The sequence below is a fragment of the Echiichthys vipera genome (assembly GCF_963691815.1).
Source record: "Echiichthys vipera genome assembly, chromosome: 8".
Lineage (NCBI taxonomy): Eukaryota > Metazoa > Chordata > Actinopteri > Perciformes > Trachinidae > Echiichthys > Echiichthys vipera.
In genome coordinates, this window is record NC_139833.1 from 30,889,735 (window position 1) to 30,912,045 (window position 22,311).

The following is a 22,311-nucleotide window of genomic DNA, read 5'->3' on the forward strand; positions in this document are numbered from 1 at the left end:
TAGATGAAGAATGTGATTCTTAGATGGTTCTGTCATGTGTTATTCCATCATGTGTTTGTGGTATATGAAGTATGTGTTCTCAAAGAGAACACGATTTGTGAAACTAGATAAATAAGAAATAGTGCAACTTTGCCAAAGACACTCTGCTAACCTATGAGCTTGATGATGAAATGCCCGCCAATGTGTCCGCCTCAGCAAATTGTAGCACACACTCCTAATTGCATTTTGAGGTTATAATAATAGTGGCACTGATAAGATAAAGGGTTGTATTTCTTTCATGGAGCTGCAAGTGTGTTTTTGTAGCTCATACAAATCAGTTTCTAGACAGAGTCCTAAGTGGTTGTGCTGTTTTGCTTAAGTCCCATGATGCTTTGGGGTGTTTAAAACAACTCGGATCCCTACTCTCCCATCTCTCCTCTTTCTATCTGTGAGTCTGCTGTCCACTTGACTTAACACGTGACACTCCGATGCTGCCTGTGTGTGCTGTTATTGTATATTACACTAATGTACTGTGGCTCAGTGGGAGAGTGGGTCGTCCTCCATTCGAGAGATTGGCGGTTTACCATTTACCAAATCTCCTACCATCCAATACTTTCCTCAACTCCCTCATCTCTCAACTCCTAAGCCTCTTCCAGTGTCTCCTCCTTTTTCCTTTGTCACTCGAACTTCACTCATCATTGAGATAATCCCAATTTTCATAATTTCCTATTTATGTCTAATAAACTTTGAATAACATTAAATAACAGCTTACATTGCATCCAGACAGTGCAATGTTGTTAGGGTTACTAAGGGAAAATTTCCAGAAACTTTCCATAGGATGATAAACTGGGGAATTTTGTAAATATTCCAAATTGGAAACATTCCATGGGAATTTATGGGAATTAACTGGAAATTGGGGGCAATTTGAACAAACTATATCATATCCAAACATAAATATAATCATTTTGTTTTGTCATAGGCAGACATCCAAGCAAAATTAATCAATTAAAAAACATTGCATTTTAACAGACGTATTTGTAAGTAGAACTTTATCATGTGTAAAGGATTCTATTGAAGAATCGATTCTTTCATTGAACAAAAAAAACATGAATGTTGAATAAAATATTACTCATCCCCCTGACTCCACCCATTCAAAAATTAAGTAGGAATCATCTGTGCATGTGATGGAGGAATGCACAGTGCATGTAGGGGGGCGTAGACTCAATACCCCTGCAGTACCTCTCTCAAGTGTACTTGTATAAAATCTTGTTGTTTTAGTCAAGATTATGCTAAAATATATATTCCTCAACTATACTTAAAATCCCAGTTGTTTTTGTAAATTCCAGGTTTATTCCCGTTTATTCCCATACAATCCTGTTATTTCCCTTAAATTTCCAACTACATCAGTAAACACTTTGCAGCTTGGGACTAACAGTGCAATTAGCTCACTCATACTAGGGATATGCTAATGCTGTGCATAGTATTCTGTCTATCCTTGCCACGCACTGTAGGGACCCACCAGACACAGGCCAAAACCCATTTCTGGCCACACACCCTAAACCACAGTTTAGAGAACATAGCTGCACAACATTCCCTTGTTGTTGGCTCGGTCCAAATCTCTTTATTCCTGATGCTTCCCCTCCATCAGCTTGATGACATCAGTAGACCTGGAACTTCTCTGGCCTCCCAACTGTTTTGGGGTCTCACTTGTGCTTTTCTTTTAACATCCATCAACGGCACGCAGCTTCCCACCACTGTCCTTGTTCCTTTCTCAATCCCCCCCAGCACAGTCCTGTGTCCTTGTGTTTATGACCACGCTGGCTGAGCTCGTTAGCCCTTGTGCGAGTTGTCCTGCTGCTGGCCTCCACCTGGCTATCTTGTTCTGTCTTGGACTCTGGCTAGAAGGGGACTTTGTCCTTTTTATCTCTGTCATACCCTGGTAAGTCTGTAGTCTCATTTGGGATCATGGCCTTGGATTACTCCCTGTTCTTTGGTCATTCTAGCCTTCATTTTAGGATTCACACAGTTCTTTTTGTGTACCTTTGTGTACCGACCATGGTCACATTGCTCTGTCCGTTGCCCTGGTTTGTCTCTGTCCACACGGCTCGCTCTCTAAACCACCAAACTATTAGTATCATCACGCTGTCCAGGGTTCATCTATCTCTACCTCCCAACAATGTCGCTTTTCACCACTTTATGTTATACACACACACACACACACACACACACACACACACACACACACACACACACACACACACACAAACACACACACACACACACACACACACACACACACACACTCACACACACACACACAAACACTGCAGGACACATTCCCCGCCCCTGTAGTTCATGACAAATCTTGTCTCATCTGGGAGACCTTGGGCCTGTCAAAAAGGCAGCCCATCAGCCTGTCCTCATTGCTCTGGAATGATGTGTGTCCCAGCTGACCTGTCCTCCAGTCACACACACACACTTTCTAGTGCACATACACACACGTACGCGGACACACACTCACACACAGACACATGCACGCACACACACACATACACACACACATGAATACACACAAGCCAAAGCTTCTTATTTGCTGTTGTAAAGTAATCTGTCCCCCTTTTACTTGTGGCTCCCCTGAGAATCCACTGGATATGACATCATCTCGAAAAGAGGAAGATGGAGGAGGAGAGATGGGGTGAGTGAAGAAGAAGGACTGAAGGCAGAATAGACAGGGAAATATGAGACATTCGAAAGGAGGGTAGCAAGAAGTTGTCAAGGGGGATACTGTACAGGCCTACTTGAGAAAACGGGAGGACGAGGAAAAAAGGAAGCAAGGGCAAAGGATGAGCAATGCCTTTAACACTCAAGGATTGGCTGAGAGAACTCTACAGGGGCAACACAGCCAAAAATGTGTCTGCTCGCTATCATGCTGCCCCTCCCACCGTCCCCATTTCTCTCTGTTTATGATACACAAGCAACACATTGAGGAAGTATAGATGCTCTATGATCATTCATTAAATCCTTTAATCCTATCTTCTGTTATTGCCAGTCCATAGACAGAGTCAGGAAAGAAGAAAAGACTTCTTAAAAGAACAGGCCTGCTGTTGTTTCAGCTTGAACTAAAACAGGGAGGCATATTCAACATCCTGCAATCTCCTGTGTGTGCCTTTGTGTGTCCGTTTTTGAAAGAAGAGTGCTTAATGTGTGTGATCCTGAGTGTACACTTCCCACCATGTTGACATACCTCTGAATATCTGTCACTTCTCTCAGAAGAACGCTCAGGCCGAGTGTTTTTGCAGTGAAATGTGAACCTCAGCTCGGGTCACACACCCTCTCAGTGCTCCTCTGTTTCACTCCGTCTCTGTTCCACTCTCTCTATCCCCCGCTCTCTGCTGTCACTCACAACTAGAAATGCATTGAAAGGGTCGATTGAGATAGTCACGTCTTAGAGCCTGCCGTGGTCTAACACTTGATCAAATTCACACCCATACCTGCGCGCGCGCGCCCGCACACACACACACACACACACACACACGCACGCACGCACGCACACACACACACACACACACACACACACACATACACACACACATACACACACACACACACACACACACACACACACACACACACACACACACACACACACACACACACACACACACACACACATACATACACACACACATACACACACACATACACACACACACACAAACACACTCTCCGTGATCAAATGTTTCCTAAGGCCTGGAGTCTATCAGGCTTCTTAGTCTCTCTTTCAGGCTGAACATACCTTCACACCCCGCCATTTGCCAGCCAGGGTGAAGAAGTTTATAAACACTCGCAATTTCCCTCATTTTTAGATATTTGTATTATATTATTGTTTTATATATACTACATATAGTATAAGAGTGAACAATAAATGGAGATAGATACAAATAGATTGATACATCGATTATAAAACAGAAGGATGATCATGCGTATAACTACACACTATAAATGTCTCACACGCAAACACACTCACTGTCCCCACCCTGCTGTTTTTCAGGGCTCTGGTGTGTGGTGTGGTGTGGATGGTTGAAATATCTGACTGCTTGGTACAGGATGCAGCCTAGTTGATGGAAATCCCTGTGGTTAGTGTGGTTAGCAGGGAGAGGGGTGTAAAAAAGCCCCCTAGATTTGGGAAGGACTTTTTAAGTGCCTATAAGGAATATTCACAATTTGAATAAATTGTAATGTACTCCAGCGGCAGGCTTCTACTGAAGAACTCTCCCTTCTTCTCTTCCTGGATGTGTGTCTTTGTGTGTTGCGCGTGTGTGTATGTGTGTGTATGTGTGTGTGTGTGTGTGTGTGTGTGTGTGTGTGTGTGTGTGTGTGTGTGTGTGTGTGTGTGTGTGTGTGTGTGTGTGTGTGTGTGTGTGTGTGTGTGTGTGTGTGTGTGTGTGTGTGTGTGTGTGTGTCTTTGTGTGTTGCGCGTGTGTGTGTGTGTGTGTGTGTGTGTGTGTGTGTGTGTGTGTGTGTGTGTGTGTGTGTGTGTGTGTGTGTGTGTGTGTGTGTGTGTGTGTGTGTGTGTGTGTGTGTGTGTGTGTGTGTGTGTGTGTGTGTGTGTGTGTGTGTTGGTCCCAGGGGTAATATGCTGGAGATAGCAGCCCAGGACTATTAGTTTGCGGCTAGATTGGCCATGTTGTTGGAAGCAGGCATGACAGGGAGGTATTTGGGGTGTGTGAGAGAGAGAGAGAGAGAGAGAGGGGAACGCAAGAGAACTCTAATGCTATGTGCTTGTTAATGTGTGTTTGTCTGTATTCGTGTGTTTATGTTCATGTGTGAGGAGCCTGATGTATTGTGTATGTTTCTTGTTGCTTACTTGCCATAGGCGCTTTGCGGTGTCAATCTGATCCAGATTCTGGTCTTCAGCCTACAGCAGCGTTCAACTTTTACAGCTCATTATTCAAAATAGGTATATTTATTCCCTTAAAAGTATTTTTTTTGTCAAGTAGGAGTTCATATTTCACCACCCTGACCCATTGTTTAAGAAACACTGCCCTCAAGTGCAGTGGTTTAGCCGTGCTGTTCATCCAAGATTGTGGCTTCATCAGCAGGGAGTCTGGCTGACGCTTTGGGAGATATGAGCTCCGATCAGGTTAACCCACACGTTGACTGATCAGAGAGAGAAGCCGATGAAAAGGACTGCTATGCATGTTGATCCCTGAAGAAAACCTTCACTTTTCAGTTGTTTATCCTCAGAGCTTGGTTGGGTGCAGAAGGAAGGCTGACCTTTCTTTAAACTGACATGTACTTGTAAGTATTAGCATTAGCATGAATCATCGGGTAACAGTTAAACATTGGCTGCACTGTGTTGCATTTTGTTTGTGTCTAAGCCCCCATTCACGTCATTCATCCTGTACTGTTACACTCTTTATCTTGTGCAGGCATGTCTTCTGAAACAGCCCCCTGAAATAAAAAATATATTTGCCATAGTGATTACTAAGGCAAAGCCTTTGTCAAGATTCAATTTGAATATGCATCATGCACTGAGTATTTTAACATTTTGTGTTGTGTGTATGGCGACAAGACACAACTTGTGTGAGTCAGTTGGTTAGAAGATAAGTCTGTCCTTAGAGAGAGATGATCATTATCATCATGTCTTCATGGTAGGATCACCTCATACAAACAGAACAGTCATCGTTAGGCGATGATTACAGCCTTATTCAGCTATGCACCATTCACATTTCAGTCCAAGTTACATAGTTCACTTTCGTAGTGAGTGAGTTACTGGGCCTTCTTAGTCAACACAGCTGAAATAATACAATAGATTTAAGTTAAGGAAAAGGAAAGAGGTAAAAGGAACCATATATCAAACATTAGTTTGGCAGCGCAGACTGATGGAGTAAAACCATCTTCCAGGGCTCACCATCTCTGCCTCCTCATCTTATCCACTGATATGAATGATGAATCAAAACCAGATCCAGAGGAGTGTGTATACACCATTGTACTCCAAAAATAGGTTCTGAAAAAGTAAAACATAAGGAAAAACTATTAGATCGTCAGACCTTGTTTGTAAAGAGCAACATTAAGAAGTCATTATTTGAGATATAGACAGAAAACCTAAAAGCATCAAAATGAAACAACTATTCCAATTTCTGATCACCTGTACGCCAGAATATACTGGTGTTTTGTTGAGCCATCACTAATCATTATAGTATGTACAATGTTCAAAAAAATTAGATCACCCCCTCTCCACGCCATCCAAGTGGCAGAAAATGTGATTATGAAACAAAGAAACATTCTATTAAGGATATATGAGTTCATGTCTTTTAAGTTGCTTAGTTTCTCCCAATATATCATCCTATATATTGTAACCTATTTTGGAATACATTTATTAAACGGAACACAAGCGCTAAATATTTTATTTATTTACAAATGATTCTCTGTCAGAATCATCAGAGGGTGGAGCTTAGGAACAGCTGTTTGCGGCTTGCAGCTCTCCCCCTCCCTGTCCTTTCCCTCCTGTCTGTGGAGCGCCACAGTGGGGGTTAATTGAATTAGGGGCCGAAAGTTCTATTTTCAACCACAATAAGCAAGCAGCCTAACTAAGTGACTGTTGTCTCTGTCTGTTGATCTCATCTGCTCCGTTACAGTGCAGCACCTACACGTACACACACACACACACACACACACACACACTCACTCTCACTCTAACAGCAGTGCTGTCCGTTGATCTGAAACATCTGCCGATTGCCACATTGTGTATTTCAGACAATAATGTTGTTTTTTGCTATTTTCCTACATAAAGCTTGAACAAAGGTGAAAACAATACTAATGGCGCCCGGCTCTTTTGTCTGTGTGAAGAAAATACAAGCCTGTGTTGCAAATGAGAAGCACAGCTCTCATGTTGTGCCACTGCTCTTGGCGTCTGCTCCCGACGCACAAGGCACTCACATGGACGTGCAGCCGGACCGGAGGGAGAGTGACTTCATTCTCTGCTCAGGACACCAATCCTCTGCTCTATCTTGACATAGCAAATATTTCTTTGCTGCTATATTAATGTTCAGAAAGACGTAACATAAGATTTTCATCTATTTAATTGTCTTTACGTTCCTATCTATCACAGAGTGAGTTAAAAAATTGTGATTGATCATGTGACCCACTAATGAAAGCACTTGTTGCCTTTCTGCTGAGTATGACGATATCTCTGTCTGTGGAGACATTCCCTCTCTAGATATAAATACGCCACCATGTTAGTGACGCTTCTGACAGCTGTTGGTCTGTCGGCCCAGATCTTCACTAACAGTTATGCTGCATTCACTTGTAATCGGAAATCGGCAATTCCAACTTCTGAGTCAGGCTTGTAGTAAAAACAGAAGTGTAAAAGGAACATGTGCGTGTGCGTGTGTGGATTTAAGAGGGGAACATATAGGGAACGGACTGGAGGTAGAGAGGTGAATGTGTTTCAATAAAGTTTACAAAGAACAAACAAATAAATAGTCAACACACACAGTGACCATGAATGTGACAAGATGGAGGCTCTGAAAGAACAGGCTCACCTGCAGTTACATCTTACTGCCACAGAGGCCGCTAGAAACAAGATATCTCAATTCTAATGGAGTATAACTTTAACATTACCATACAGTTCAAAGCAATTAACATCAAATGGATTACATAACCTATGATTTTATAGTCCTCCTTCGATATTGCTCTGTAGGGGCAATAGAAGAAGGAAGATATATATCATCAAGTCAAGTATGAAAAAAGGTCTATTTCAGTATGTATTCTTAGCTATTTATTTTAAACTATTTCTCCCAGCAGTGCTTGTTGGGAGCAGACTTGATTAGTTGATGGGATATGTCTTGAGAAGGTCTGACCTTCATGCTTGTCTTATATTACAAAGACAAAGAAAACGTTTCAACAACAAAATGTTGCCAGTCATTTTTAAAAATCTAAAAATTCTGGGGACCCATTCTCAACTTTCAGCAACCCACCATTTGGTTCTCTTCCAACCATTGTAAACCCATGTACTACATTCCCCAGCTTTCTACCACAGCCAAGATTTTCATGAGAAATACAGGCAGGACAGTGAGTGTCCACCTTCACCACTCACAGTTCATTCCTGCTCATCCCATCGTGTGTGTGTGTGTGTGTGTGTGTGTGTGTGTGTGTGTGTGTGTGTGTGTGTGTGTGTGTGTGTGTGTGTGTGTGTGTGTGTGTGTGTGTGTGTGTGTGTGTGCGTGTGCGTGTGCGTGCGAGTGTGTGAGTGTGTGTGTGTGTGTGTGTGTGTTTGAGTGATTCCACTCCCTGTGTAGTTTTTCCCAGAGGAAGCTCTCCCAGCTCTGAGGAGATTCATTTAATTATCATGCAGATGCAGCTATAATCTCATATTTGTTTTTCTGTGTAAATCTTTTTAAACATGCCAATGTGTTAGCAGTTTAAAAAATATTTTTTCATCCTCTCCTTCAAATCCTTGGCCTTGAAACTACAACAAAGAGTGTTAAACCACGGGTTGCAACCCTGTTTGGGCAGTCGTATTGTTTCTGGTTGGTATCCATATGACAAAAGTGTTGGTATGTTTTAATGATCCTGGGCCACATTGTGACAGCAGATTTATTCAATCGAGACCCTAGTCTGTCTTAAGTCTTAACAAGTTCACCGAACCACTTTGTTCTATGATGTCAGCCACAGGATGAGGTCTCTCACTGTCTCACTGACATGTCTTTTGTTTGGACAAGCTCTGCATTACTTCATGTATAGTTAAAACTGAAAAGATAGCAAAAAATGTCAGAATTAACCTCATAGTGTCTCAAGTATTATACAGAATAAGGAAGTAAGAAGTGAATATGTGACCTAAGCGTCTTGTTTTCATTATGTAAGCCTGTGCTCTCTGAAATGATTTTTTAATAATAATGTAGATAATAAATAGATGTATATCACTATTGAATTCATTGAAGGAATGTATTCGATAGTGATATACATCGATTTATTTGTCTCTCCTGTCGTTTGAGTAGTACTCAAGGAAACGCTTTTAACACAAACAGCATGAGAGTAGCTACAACAGGCAGGATTGTTCAACTAACTAACACACCAATCACTATAAAGTCACCTAACAAATCGAAATAAGCAGGTGGAGAGTTCCTTTGGACATCATCCCTTGCCCTTGCCTGGGTCTGCAGCACAGTTAGGTCTTTTTCACAATGGGAATTTAACAACCAGTAATCTGCCGCTTCCCATAACCTGCACTTTTAGCACCCCATAAGGCTTTGGTTTGGTTTCCACTCACCAAAATGTCTTGGATATACAGTATGTCATTGAAAAGGCGGGACAAATATTGTCCATTTCACAAGCTGTTTGGTTGGTGAGGACAGCACCTGTCCAGCTTCCACCCTCTTACCAGCTCTCCAGTGCTGGGTGCGTCCTTTGGGACAGGTCAGCTGCCCCAGAAGAGGCACTCTCTGTTTGCTCCATACTTTTTGAAGCTGGGTACATTTGTCATGATCTTGTACATTGTGGTCACTCACACTACAGTGCATCCGGAAAGTATTCACAGCGTTTCACTTTTTCCACATTTTATTACGTTACAGCCTTATTCCAATTTGTATTAAATTAATCTCTGTCCTCAAAATTCTACACATACTGCCCCATCATGACCACGTGAAAAAAGTTCTCTTGAGAGTTTTGAAAATGTATTAAAATTAAAAAACAAAGAAATCATATTTACATAAGTATTCACAGCCTTTGCTTAATACTTTGTAGAACCACCTTTGGCAGCCTCCACAACCTCAAGTCTTTTTGAATATGATGCCTCAAGCTTGGCACACCTCTCTTTAGGCAGTTTTGCCCATTCTTCTTTGCAGTACCTATCAAGCTCTATCAGGTTGGATGGGAGACGTCTTTGCACAGCCATTTTCAGATCTCTCCAGAGATGTTCAATCGGATTCAAGTCTGGGCTCTGGCTGGGCCACTCCAGGACATTCACAGAGTGGTCCTGAAGCCACTCCTTTGCGATCTTGGCTGTGTGCTTGGGGTCGTTGTCCTGCTGAAAAATGAACCGTCGCCCTAGTCTGAGGTCAAGAGCACTCTGGAGCAGGTTTTCATCCAGGATGTCTCTGTACATTGCTGCATTCATCTTTCCCTCTATCCTTACCAGTCTGCCAGTTCCTGCTGCTGAAAAACATCCCCATAGCAGGATGCTGCCACCACCAAGCTTGACTGTAGGGATGGTATTGGCCTCGTGATGAGCAGTGCCTGGTTTCCTCCAAACATGACACCTGGCATTCACACCAAAGAGTTCAAAAGTCTCATCAGACCAGATAATTTTGTTTCTCATGGTCTGAGAGTCCTTCAGGTGCCTTTTGGCAAATTCCAGATGGGCTCCCTTGTGCCTTTTACTAAGGAGGGGCTTTCGCCTGGCCACTCTGCCATACAGGCCTGATTGGTGGATTGCTGCAGAGATGGTTGTCCTTCTGCAAGGTTCTCCTCTCTCCACAGAGGAACGCTGGAGCTCTGACAGAGTGACCATCGGGTTCTTGGTCACTTCCCTGACCAACGCCTTTCTCCCCCGATTGCTCAATTTAGAAGGCCGGCCAGCTCTAGGAAGAGTCCTGGTGGTTCCAAACTTCTTCCATTTACGAATGATGGAGGCCACTGTGCTCATTGGGACATTCAAAGCAGCAGATATTTTTCTGTATCCTTCCTCAGATTTGTACCTCGAGACAATTTTGTCTCTGAGGTCTACAGACAATTCCTTTGACTTCATGCTTGGTGTCTGCGCTCTGACATGCAGTCAACTGTGGGACCTTATATAGACAGGTGTGTGCCTTTCCAAATCATGTCCAATCAACTGGATTTACCACAGGTGGACTCCATTTAAGCTGTAGAAACATCTCAAGGATGATCAGTGGAAACAGGATGCACCTGAGCTCAATTTTGAGCTTCATGGTAAAGGCTGTGAATACTTACGTAAATGTGATTTCTTTGTTTTTTAATTTTAATAAATTTTCAAAACTCTCAAGAAAACTTTTTTCACCTGGTCATAATGGGGCATTATGTGTAGAATTTTGATGACAGAGATTAATTTAATCCAATTTGGAATAAGGCTGTAACGTAATAAAAGTGAAACGCTGTGAATACTTTCCGGATGCACTGTACATATTATATGTGGTGTTTTCTGCACGGGGCAGAGCACTGCAGTAGGATACTAATCATTAAAGATTCCCCATCAAACACATATAAGTATTATTATTATATTGTTTTAATGCACACATTGGAGGGTCTGACAGGATTGCATTTCACTGGTGTTGTATTGTGTAACATGTACACTACTAAAATAAGATTAGAACAAGCTTGTTACAGTTTATAAATGATCTTTTGACACATAGAAATCGAGAGAAATTGAACTGTGGAACTGACCTGACCAAAATTCTAATAATGGGGGAGCCCAGTTCTTGGTTGGTGCACGCAATAAATCAGGTGTCCTGACCTCCCTAAAACTGTTCATCAACCAGTCAGGCAGAAATCCACCTTGATGGGTGGCCAATTCAGGGCTAAAATGGGGCTAAATCCATAAGTTGTCTGCCTGGCTTAACCTGCTCGCTGTCTGATTCTCCTGAGTCAAAAGACAGGGAGGTGCAGGTGAAGAATCAGTGAGCTAGCCCAGGTTCAGCACCACAGACAGCACCTTAGTGTTGTACGACCATGCCCTCAGGAACAGCACTGGGCTACATTGTGATCGGTGACAGTGAAACCTACAGGTCACATGACACCCTGCCAGCCAGGCAGAGGTGGTGACAGACACTAATACACATGCGTTACCGGCACCCAAGTTTTAAGCAGGAAAAACTTTTTGTAGTACATTGTGTAGATCACATTGTGGTGATGTGTTTTCTACATTTGCCTGGGCCACTATACCACTCTGTGGTTAGAGGTAGCTGAATAGGGCCAACCCATGCTGCATATGTTCTTTAGGAGGAGAGCTTGTGGTTTCATTGTAGTGAACCAATCCTCTCTGTGGTGAAGTGTTACATTGCACTATGCATGGCATTGTCAAACCAGTGGAGACATCAGTTGCATCCATGTTGTCTCAGTTAGACTGTAGTCTGCCTACGGTTGCTGGTAGTGATGGTCAGGGTCCGGGTGACTGAGGTGTTCTTTTTCTAGTCAGCCTGTGATCAAGAACATACATCCTTTTGTGCACTCGCATGTAGAGTATGTGTGTTCATTTATGTGTGTGTCTAAACAGATGTTTTTTTGCATGGTATGTGTAAGCCCTGCAGTGGACTGCTTTACTGTTGTTTGCAGTGTAAGCTGGGATAGGCTACAATGTCATGGTCAGGAATAAGCCATCGAAAGGATGGCTGTAAATGTTGAGGGTGAAACAATGTATGCCTCTGTCTCTACTGTATGTGTGTGCAGTATATTGTATGGATGCAGCAAGTTACAACAGTTTCCCTCTGTTGTTTGTCTACAGCAGCCTAGGGCAAGTCTTTGTTTTTTTGTGTTTGTAGACTAGACAAGGTCTCTGTCCTTCCAAGGGTCCTCGACCACTGACTCCTTCATCCCCCGACCATGTGGTTTACAAACCTCTCTCCTCTCAGACAGTACTCCTTTTGTCAGCTCCCTTCATTTGGTGCAAACACTTGCTGCGTCTGCGTCTCCTGGAACCCTTGAGGCCTTGGATGTCTGAGATGCCTTGGTAGAAACCAGAGGGAGAACTATGGAACAATGTTAGTCAAGCATAAACCTCTTAACGTCTCCTCTGTCAACCACGGACCCACACAATGCCTTCTCTCTGTACCTTCTTCCAACTCTCCAACCGCTTCTTAGACTTGCAAATCTGGGCTTTGATGTTGCACTGCCTTGCTTCTTTTGTCAGAGAGAGGGAGCCAAGGAGGAGAGCAGCATTGCAGACAGCTGCTAAAGCCACCATAATTCCCTCATGTTACATGGGTTAGCCCTCACTGCCCTGGCAAGGATGCTGTTGTGTCTCTCTGTTCTCTCTTTAACTCATTTACGCCCTTTTTTTCTCGCTCACTGCAGTTCAACTTTGTCTACCAATTTTTTCCATACTCATCGTTTCTAGAGGACAAAGTAATCCATATTCTTTTGTTTTGTTGTCTGTGTATAAACCTGTTTCTCATTTGTTAGGTGGCTGGCTAGCTCCCTGGTCCCAAAGTTATTTCACCAGACAAAACAGGCCTCTGTTTCACAAACCTCTGTTCTCATCTACGCCCATGACATTAAATAAGACAGGCAGAACACATACTTGTTAGACTTTTTTGAACCTTTGCTATATGAACTTGAATTCACATCATTTTCAAACTTCCAAAAATGTTCAAGCTTCGAAAAGTTTAATTTAGATGTAAAGCTTTAGATCAGCCATCTCAGACCCGCTGCACCCTGTTTGGGCTTGTTATGGAGACTAGTGTGCAAAGACACTGGTGCTGTTTATACCTCTGACTGCTCTATGTCTCTGAGTCTCAAATCTCCTATTATAGGCTGAGTGAGACGGAATGAAGGAATGGTAGTAATGGGTAGACAACCAATGACCGCTGTAGCTTTGTCAGTCCGTCTGTACTGCATACAGGACGTCTGATTACATCTCCACTGCGGACAGACACTTAACTTGTTTTCTGTGCACCCAAGCACATTCCTGCTAGGAGACAATAGACAGATAGTGGTTTCAGTGGCAGGAGTGACTCGTTGTGTCTTCAGGAGGACAGGGGTTGCAACACATTTGGTTGTTTGGTGTGCATTTATAAAAGAGGGGGCTTTGTGTCTATCCAACTCTATGTGTCTGTTCAAATTCAAAGAAGCTTCATTGACATGTGAAATGTTAACATTTCCAAAAGCAAAATGAGGCAAACAAAAATGTACACACAATATGTAAAGATCTACTAGAATTTAGTGTTAACAGAGCTGTGCAATATTGTAATTAAATATTGTAATAGGTAAATAGATTGACTTTAAAATGATAATAACAGCATATTTTTTTTATTTTTCTCTTATAAATGATATAGGCCTATATATAAACCGATAAGTAAAGATGATTTAAAAATAGAAAAAATATTCAAATAAGTGAGAACTGTGCAAACACTGGCTTTATTTTAGGAAATGTATTTGAAGGTATCTGTTGTGTATGTATGCACGCACAGTATGTCTATATACAGAGGTCAGCACAGTGCAGATGGTCATTGCGGGAATGGTTCACAGTCTTTATGGTGCTTTTATTCTGTTGAACATCCTTTTCTCGTCACAACAGCTCACAAATCTTGCTGCTATGTTTGCACATTGCTGCATTTCACTCAGCAGGTATGGAATTTTTTACCCCTGCACATCAGTGACAGCTTTGGCCAGAGGCATAATGTTTTCAGGTCGTCCGTATGTAAGTCCGTATGTATCTCAGGAACCCCTGGAGGGAATGTCTTCAAATGTGGCACAATTATTCATTTGGATTCAAGGATGAACAGATTAGATATTAAACGTCAAAGGTGTGACCTCACAAAATGTATTTTTGTCGATAACTCAAAAAATCGTAATCTAATAATGTCAACATTTCAAACAAATGTGTAACAGGATAAAATGATGAAGCGATGACCTTTTCTATCCAAAAGGTCCAAAGTCAACTTCACTGTGATAGCATAATGTTTCATTACTCAGGAACAGAAGGGGAGACATTTGGTCAGATACTGAATTGGTGACACAAATCTTGAAACTGATTCTGTGTAGAGAGATGTGTGTGAAGCATCCAGGTTTCACCAAAAATAGACTTAATAACTTTTATTTAATGCCTTCAAAGTCTTCACTACATATATTATGTAAGCCTGGACAGACATGGATGTAGATTGCAACTTGACTGGTTGTGGAGGTATACAACCACAATGCGGTAATTCTAGTTTGTTGTTATGTTTCCAAAATATTTTTTGGGTTGGTATTCTGTGGGAAGTATGTTCCTGATGTCTACAGCTGGCAGGTAGTTTGAAAGTGCAGCTCGGTTTCCACCTTGTGTTGTGTAAAGTGGGTGCACAGTCTTTCCGCTTAAGTTCATCTACGCTTGACACCCACATTATCAAAGAAGACACTTGAGTGTTTGCCATCCGAATGAGGTAATGGCTCTGCGTTTACCAGGAGATTAGTAGTCATTGCTTTGGTTATGACTCAATGATATCTTACTGTCTTGGAAACTTTGTTGCTAATGATTTTCTCTCAGGACAGGATTAAGCAATGGCCCAGGCAGTAGACATGACATCGTACCCACCATGGAATTTGGTTGGTTGATTGACTATAACTTACAGTTTTGGTGGGTGATGGTTCTTTGAAGTTTACACCATTTCTGAATGTGTCAGCCCCATGTTTGGGTTCTGCACTGAGTTTCCATAGCGACTGGGAAATCTGGGTGATGGAGTTTCAAAAGGTCCATGTGGTACTGATCTTGCGATAAGACAATACATGGTTTCTACATGATGTGTGTGGATTTAACATCATCATTCCGACCCCCTGATATTCGGTGAAGGAGACAGGTGTTCCTTGTTATGTTTAGGTTAGTCACAATATCAGCAGACTGCTTGATTTGAAAACATATGTCAAAGCGTCATCATGTTCCCAGCAATACCTGCAGGCACTAAGTTGTTTAAGCAATTGGATTGTGGCAAAGCCAGTAAACACAGTGGTAATGTGGTGACATACAAACTATATCAAACTACAGCTTTCATCAATGCTGTGTTTGACCGCTACAAGGCAACTAATCACTGTGATGATGTGGCCCTGGTGTCTGACTGTGGGCATGAGATCAAAGAAGAAGTGGATTCAGTTCAAGCAGGAATGGAAAATCCTATTGTCAAATCTCTCAGATGACTCATCATTTGTAGCTTGAATATATTAGTGTATTTGGACAAACCTTTATGATGATACAAGGCTTGGATGTACTCTCAAACTAAATAACTTGTTGTCAGTTCATTTCTAAAGAACTGGGATGAATAAATATGGGTTGACTATATTAATGAGTGGAAAATATGTTTGACTAAAGCCTTCTACTGATATGTCAATACCACCGGTCAAGTTACAAATTCTTTGGATAAGTGCTTGTATTTTGTTAATGCCAGAGCTTGTGGCCAGAGTTGTTATTGGAAAAAGCAACAGTTTGACATGACCCTGGTCAAATCTTGCTCACTATCAGAGAAACAGATAACAGACAATATCACAATACAATGCAGTCACAGAAGGAAAATGCTTTTTATATTGTTACATCCAATTACTCAGTTTATTAATCCCCATGCTGATCACTCTGGTACCAAAGCTTGTAGCCCAGAAATGTGCTGGAAGATAAGTGTCAACCATCAGCCAGCCATAATCACAATCTTTCCTTTGGGATTTAAGAGAAATGAGGAGAGATTGAGGTTGAGATTTCACATTTCTTTCACACTCAATACCCAACTTTGGTATAGCATAATATGACAGATGGCTTATTAGTTGGTTTTCATCTCAGCGCCAGTGTTTGAGGGTGAGTGTAGGCGTTTTTAAAAGGATTTATTTGGAAATGAAATAAAAACTTAATTAGCATCTGAGATTACAAACTGAGGGCTGGTTTTGCTCAAAATGATGTTTTTCTTGAGATACTAGGAGAAGGAAATTACTTTTTACACAGTACCACTTGCTTCAGTCCAATTTTGTTTGTCACCTTGGCATGCTGGCCTTGTCAAGTCATTATAGAGCACAGGGAGCTCTGGGCTTCACTCTCATGTAAGGCCCTTGGGGGGTATTTCATCATTTTGGTTCTTGAGGTTAGAGATCCTCGAATTAGAAAGCAGATGTGATTATGGTTTCTTGACATGCCTGGGGGCACCACAAGTAAAATGAAAAAAAAAGAGTAAAAACATGAAATCTTGTATATAAGTTTCAAAAGTGAGTGCAATACACAGTTTAAATGTTCCATACAAAATGATTCATAAAATAATCCTTAGCTTCTACATCAGGGATAAAGGAAAGGTTCACATTGTTCTATCTGTTTTGAAACAATACTGACATGCCCGTACAGTATGTCATGGGTTATTGGTTGCTGAAATTGTTCCTCCCGCACATACTGGCTGCAAAGAAACCCTCTTCTAATGCCAAGTTCAACTACAAGACTTTTCAAAGTCATCGGTTTGCTGCTCTGTTCAAACTACACAACTTGCTGTCTTGTGTCGGGAGACTTGAAGTTGTTGTGGTTTTCACACTACCAGCACTGACAGCCACAAGGAGCCACCAACTGAAAGATCTTTCACCAGGAGGAATCCCCAATGTGTGTGACTGGTCTTCAAACTGGAGCACTTGCTCTCATATTTAATATCGCCGCTAATGAGTTTACAGTTGAAAGCTCAGTGGGAGCTTTGCATGTCGGTATTAAACAGAAGCTGGGCTTCACCTCGCTGCTTCGCCTCGCTGCTTCGCCTCGCTGCTTCGCCTCGCTGCTTCGCCTCGCTGCTTCGCCTCGCTGCTTCGCCTCGCTGCTTCGCCTCGCTGCTTCGCCTCGCTGCTTCACCTCGCTGCTTCACCTCGCTGCTTCACCTCGCGTCTTCACCTCGCTGCTTCACCTCACTGCTTGACCTTGAGTGTGTCCTTGAGGCACCAGCTCGCCTCTTTGAAAAATTTCACACACTGTGCTTAAGCTCAGACCAGGGCTGCTGTCAGGGAGCTCCAAAAGTGTAACCTGACTCCGCCAGATGGATTTATTCTCATTTGCTCTGCATATCCATCTGGGTACTCTGGTTTGGAGATCTTTTGGGAATGGGCGAAAATACTGGTTGCTGATTGGATAAACCATCCTTCTATCACCAGCATACGGGCCAAATCAACTAATCAGATCAACAAAGCGTATGACGTACTAACAGCATGGAGGCAAAGCTCAGAAAGGAAACAACATGTGTCTAAAGGATATTTTCCGTTGGTGTAACGTGAATTTACGGATCAAAGGCCCGATTTCAGGAGCCCGGTCCATATTCAACAGAAGGATCCAGAGAACAAAGAGTTAGTGAGCTGCTTGCTCCATAGCTGCTCATCTCATCTGTGGAAGCCTCCATGTTGTTTACACTGAACAGTCGCTTCTCGTTTCGTCACTTAAATCCACCTCAAAACCAACACCGATTGGTTCGGTCACTTGTCAAACTTCTGCAAATTTTCTCCACTGCACGTTACCAGACTGATCTGAGAGTAAAATACAATGGAGCTCAGACATCAGGATAGGCTCTTGAGGCTACCAAAATCTCTCTTCAAAATCAGGTCTAAAGTCAGATAGTAGGCATAAAGCAACTAATAATCTTTCAGTGTACATATGGGCATTGGAGTACTGTTTTGAGAACACTGTGAAACCTATTCTTTAATTCATTAAGATTGTTATACAGATAAAGCCTCATCTTTCTACAAAGCTGTTTCTATTGCTGAAGTTTTCCAGTCAGTTGAATACTGTTAGTGCAAGGCCAGGTTTAATCCATGTGAATAAAAACCCCACATGTGGCTGACTGGCTTTTCTCAGTGTCACAACAGTTGGATAAGTCACAAAGAGGCAAAACAACTTCTTATTTTTCATTCTTCTTGTCCTACGTGTCCAGTTCATCTGTGTCACTGCTGTTTTTCTTTTTCTTCCACTGCTTGAGTCAGAGCAATGATGAATTAAATCAAGAGCGTCAGAGGCTGTTTGAAGTTTGAGGAGAGACATTATTATGACTTCTCCCTTAAAGGTCAAGTTGAGCCACAGTCAGAGGGGGGGGCAAAGGGGCTTAAGGAGCGAGAAGTGTTGAAATAACAAATGGGTCCTTGCAGATGGTGCTGAGGCACGGCAGAGTGGCTTCACCACCACAACATTTTGACCATAATTAACAACAAAGCAGTATCCATCAAATCTTAAAGACAGGGGCTGATACTAAGAAATGAAAGAAGGTTTTGAAGTTGAATGCAAATTAAAAGGTTTCAATCTTATCCAGTAACAGGTCACTTAAAGAGAGAGAAGGAGAAGAATGGCAAAAAAAAAACACATTACAGTTATTTTCAAAGTTTTCTTCAAACCGCCATGATCTTAACTGGTCTTGATTATGATGTTAGTGCTCCTTTAGGGAATCATCTAGTGGTTCTCCACCCTTAGGCTTAACCTTAACCTCTGCCACCTGGCTGTTTTGCACCAGTCTGCCACTTTCCCTGTGAGCAGGCCCACTGAGCAGGAGATCTGAGAAATTATGTCATTTCCACTCAGCCGACAAGGAGAAGGGATGATCTTGAATAAAGTGAATTCAGGCTTTGATTAAGAATGTTATTGTAAAGAAATCTGCCTTCAAACAGTGAGGAAAGACTGCAGCGGAGAGAAACATAGGAGGTTTTGACCAGGGTCCCCCATGCTCTTTGACCTCAGTAGTAATTTGTTTTCCTTTCATCAGATTGGCTAAATGTTCGGCACACTGAGGCGACAAGCCAACGTGTAAATCTTCAAAAAGGCCTTTCAATGTTCCACTCTAGTCGCCACTCCTCTGGGGGAGTATTGAACCCCCATGTCTCCCCTGCCTTTCTAGACTCTCTCGCTCAGGTCCATTCTTTGTCTTTCTCACATTCTCTCTCCTCCCTTTCTAACTGTTACAGGTTTGTAAGTTATGTTGGCAGCTGGGCTGACAGAGAGAGTAAAGTTAGGTGGAAGGTCAGCTACGTCACCTCAGGAGAGGAGACGACTTTAGATCTCCCTACGTATTTATGATTCTGCTCCTGTATTGTGACCATCATCTCACTCACATTGTTTGACAAATGAGTTTCCTTGTCATGTAGCACTCCATGGATGGGTGTGTATGACCTCAATGTACCACAGATGTTCTGTATATGGATGGACATGTGACTAGCTCAATTTTTTCTTTTGTACTGCATGGTGTGTGTGTGTGTGTGTGTGTGTGTGTGTGTGTGTGTGTGTGTGTGTGTGTGTGTGTGTGTGTGTGTGTGTGTGTGTGTGTGTGTGTGTGTGTGTGTGTGTGTGTGTGTGTGTGTGTGTGTGTGTGTGTGTGTGTGTGTGTGTGTGTGTGTGTGTGTGTGTGCGCGTGTGTGTGTGTGTGTGTGTTTAGATGGGTGGCATGTAGCAAAAGCTACAGCAATATGCACATTATTTAAAACTGAGTTAATGTTTTGCACTCACATACTAATATTAAAATTATGTTCAAAAAGCACCTCAAAACATTTATTTTCACCAAGTCCTTTGACCCCTAAACCCCCCCCCCCCCCCCCCCCAATTGTTAAGCAACCTTGGGTACCATGAAAGGCGCTATATAAGTCTAAGTTATTATTATTATTATTAATATTGTGTAGTGAAGTAAGCATCCCAAACTCCCATCTGCACACTCAGATGGAGTTGTGTTGTAGAAATGATGCTTCTTTACATATTTGCTGCCATGTTGTGGCCGACAATTCAAGGAACTATGTGGGAAATGGTTGGAAAATTGTCACCATTGTGAAGTTGTTTGGATGTCAAACGATAGGACAGCGTCTGTTTATTGCTGTCCTCCCGAGTCAGTGTGTTTACACCCAGCCACACACATGGATGTGCTCCACACTAAAGTGATGGATATAAAGCTGAAAAGGTTGAGAGCCAAACTATCTGCCTGTTATTTAGACGTTTGGAGAACAGAGCCTTCCACATCCAACCGCAGAAGTACACACTCACACTCACACACACACACAGCCATAATGATCTTCCACATCAGCTGTTTTCCACCAGCCAGTTTGTGTGCGACCTTCCATTTCTACTTCCAGCAGCAGCAGGTCTGCTCCGCACCAGTAAACAGGAACTTTGTTGTCTCCCTACTTCTCCCTACCAAAATCTTCCAAAGAATCTTGTTGTTTACTCTCCTTTTACTCGGGGATAAATAAAGGGCAAGAAGACTAACCTCTGATGTCTGGTGTCTTCTGTCTCTGTTTGTATGTATTTGTCCTGCTCTGCCCCGTCCTGCAGCTGCTGCACATCTGCATTGAGGGATGGGGGAACTGGCGCTGGTCGGAGGCCTTCAGCGTGGACAATGTAGGGACCCTGTTGAGGACCATTCAGTACAAAGGACGCACAGCTTCACTCATCATCAAGGTCTTGCAGCTCAACGGTGTCCAGAAACAGGTACAGGCCCTTTTTGCTGACTCACTGCCTGTTTTTGTTTTGTTTTTGTCGATTTGTCCTAGAAATTAAAAGCACAAGAAACCTTTTTAATGTAAACTTTGAGAAAATATGCCGAAAAGAAACATTGACATTCTTGATCTGACAAACATCATTATAGAAACATTTCATTTTTTTATTCAATGTTAATGTGCTACAATAATTACATGTCTATTCTGCTACTAAACTTAAGACACAATACATTTGCTGTTCTGAAAACGTTTTCATCTTGCCAACACATCTCTACTCACTGGCCTCTTTTCTGGAGCATTCAAACTCATCCGTATTCATCACTATATGGAGTTTGCTCCATTGTCATGCTTTGTATTTCCTGGTAAGAATCATCTTGAAATGTCATATAAAAGCATCAAGAACTCAGATAGAACTTTGTAGATAGTTTAAGCAATAAAGGAAGAGACATTTGTGAGTGTTACCCAAGTAACAAGGATTTCATCTACACAAAAAGGAAAAGACTCACGGTTTTACCATCACTTTTGAATTAAGAAGATTGGTAGTGAGAATATACCACAGCAATAGACAAGGCCCAGTTTTCAACAAAACCGAGAATGTAGGGATCCTGCAGCTTATCTTTCTGCTACCTTGTAAAAAATCTTAGGCCCTGTTTACACGACAACGCTCACGGGTGAAAATGACAAAATATTTTATGCCTTTTGTTTAGACGGCAATGGTGTTTTTTTATGGCTTAAAAACACAAAAAATGAAACCCCCCTCCAGAGTGGAAAACCTAATAACGCTCCACCGTTGTGTTTCTGTGTAAAGGTAAAAACACTAAAGTGTGCTCTGATCTGCTCACGCTGGCTCATGTGGCATACGTGTTTCCCCAACATCCGTGTGCGGAGTTCAGGTAAACAACAACAAACATGTGGGTCTGTTTCCATCAGTGGGACATTCAAGTGTCCTGGGTGGAGCCGAGGCGGTGGAAGGCTGCAGACCGTGCTGCAGATCCCTGTCACACTGTACGGCGTCCTGCTTCTCCGCTGTTAGGGAGAGAAGGAGAAGGAAGTTTCTACGCATGCACCAGCTCTGGGTGCTGTTGTGTGGCAGTGCTTCACAGCACCACCTAACATGCACACTACATCCAATTTCACACTTTTGCGTCACCGTATGCACGCAGGTTGTCTAAACGTGGAATAAAAAAAAAGAACGCAATGCCACTTTTGCCTTTCCTTTTCTAG

At 42.4% G+C, this 22,311-nt stretch overlaps 1 protein-coding gene across 3 annotated transcripts in view; it reads left to right on the forward strand.

Moving 5' to 3' along the window:
• The window catches only part of vps13b (vacuolar protein sorting 13 homolog B), a 387,717-nt gene that overhangs the window by 325,977 nt on the left and 39,429 nt on the right, over window positions 1-22,311 (forward strand). For all 3 annotated transcript variants that reach the window (XM_083918688.1, XM_083918687.1, XM_083918689.1), the window contains exon 47: window positions 20,924-21,079. In XM_083918688.1, the coding sequence (XP_083774814.1) occupies window positions 20,924-21,079 (156 nt within the window). The remainder of the gene's footprint in view (window positions 1-20,923; window positions 21,080-22,311) is intronic.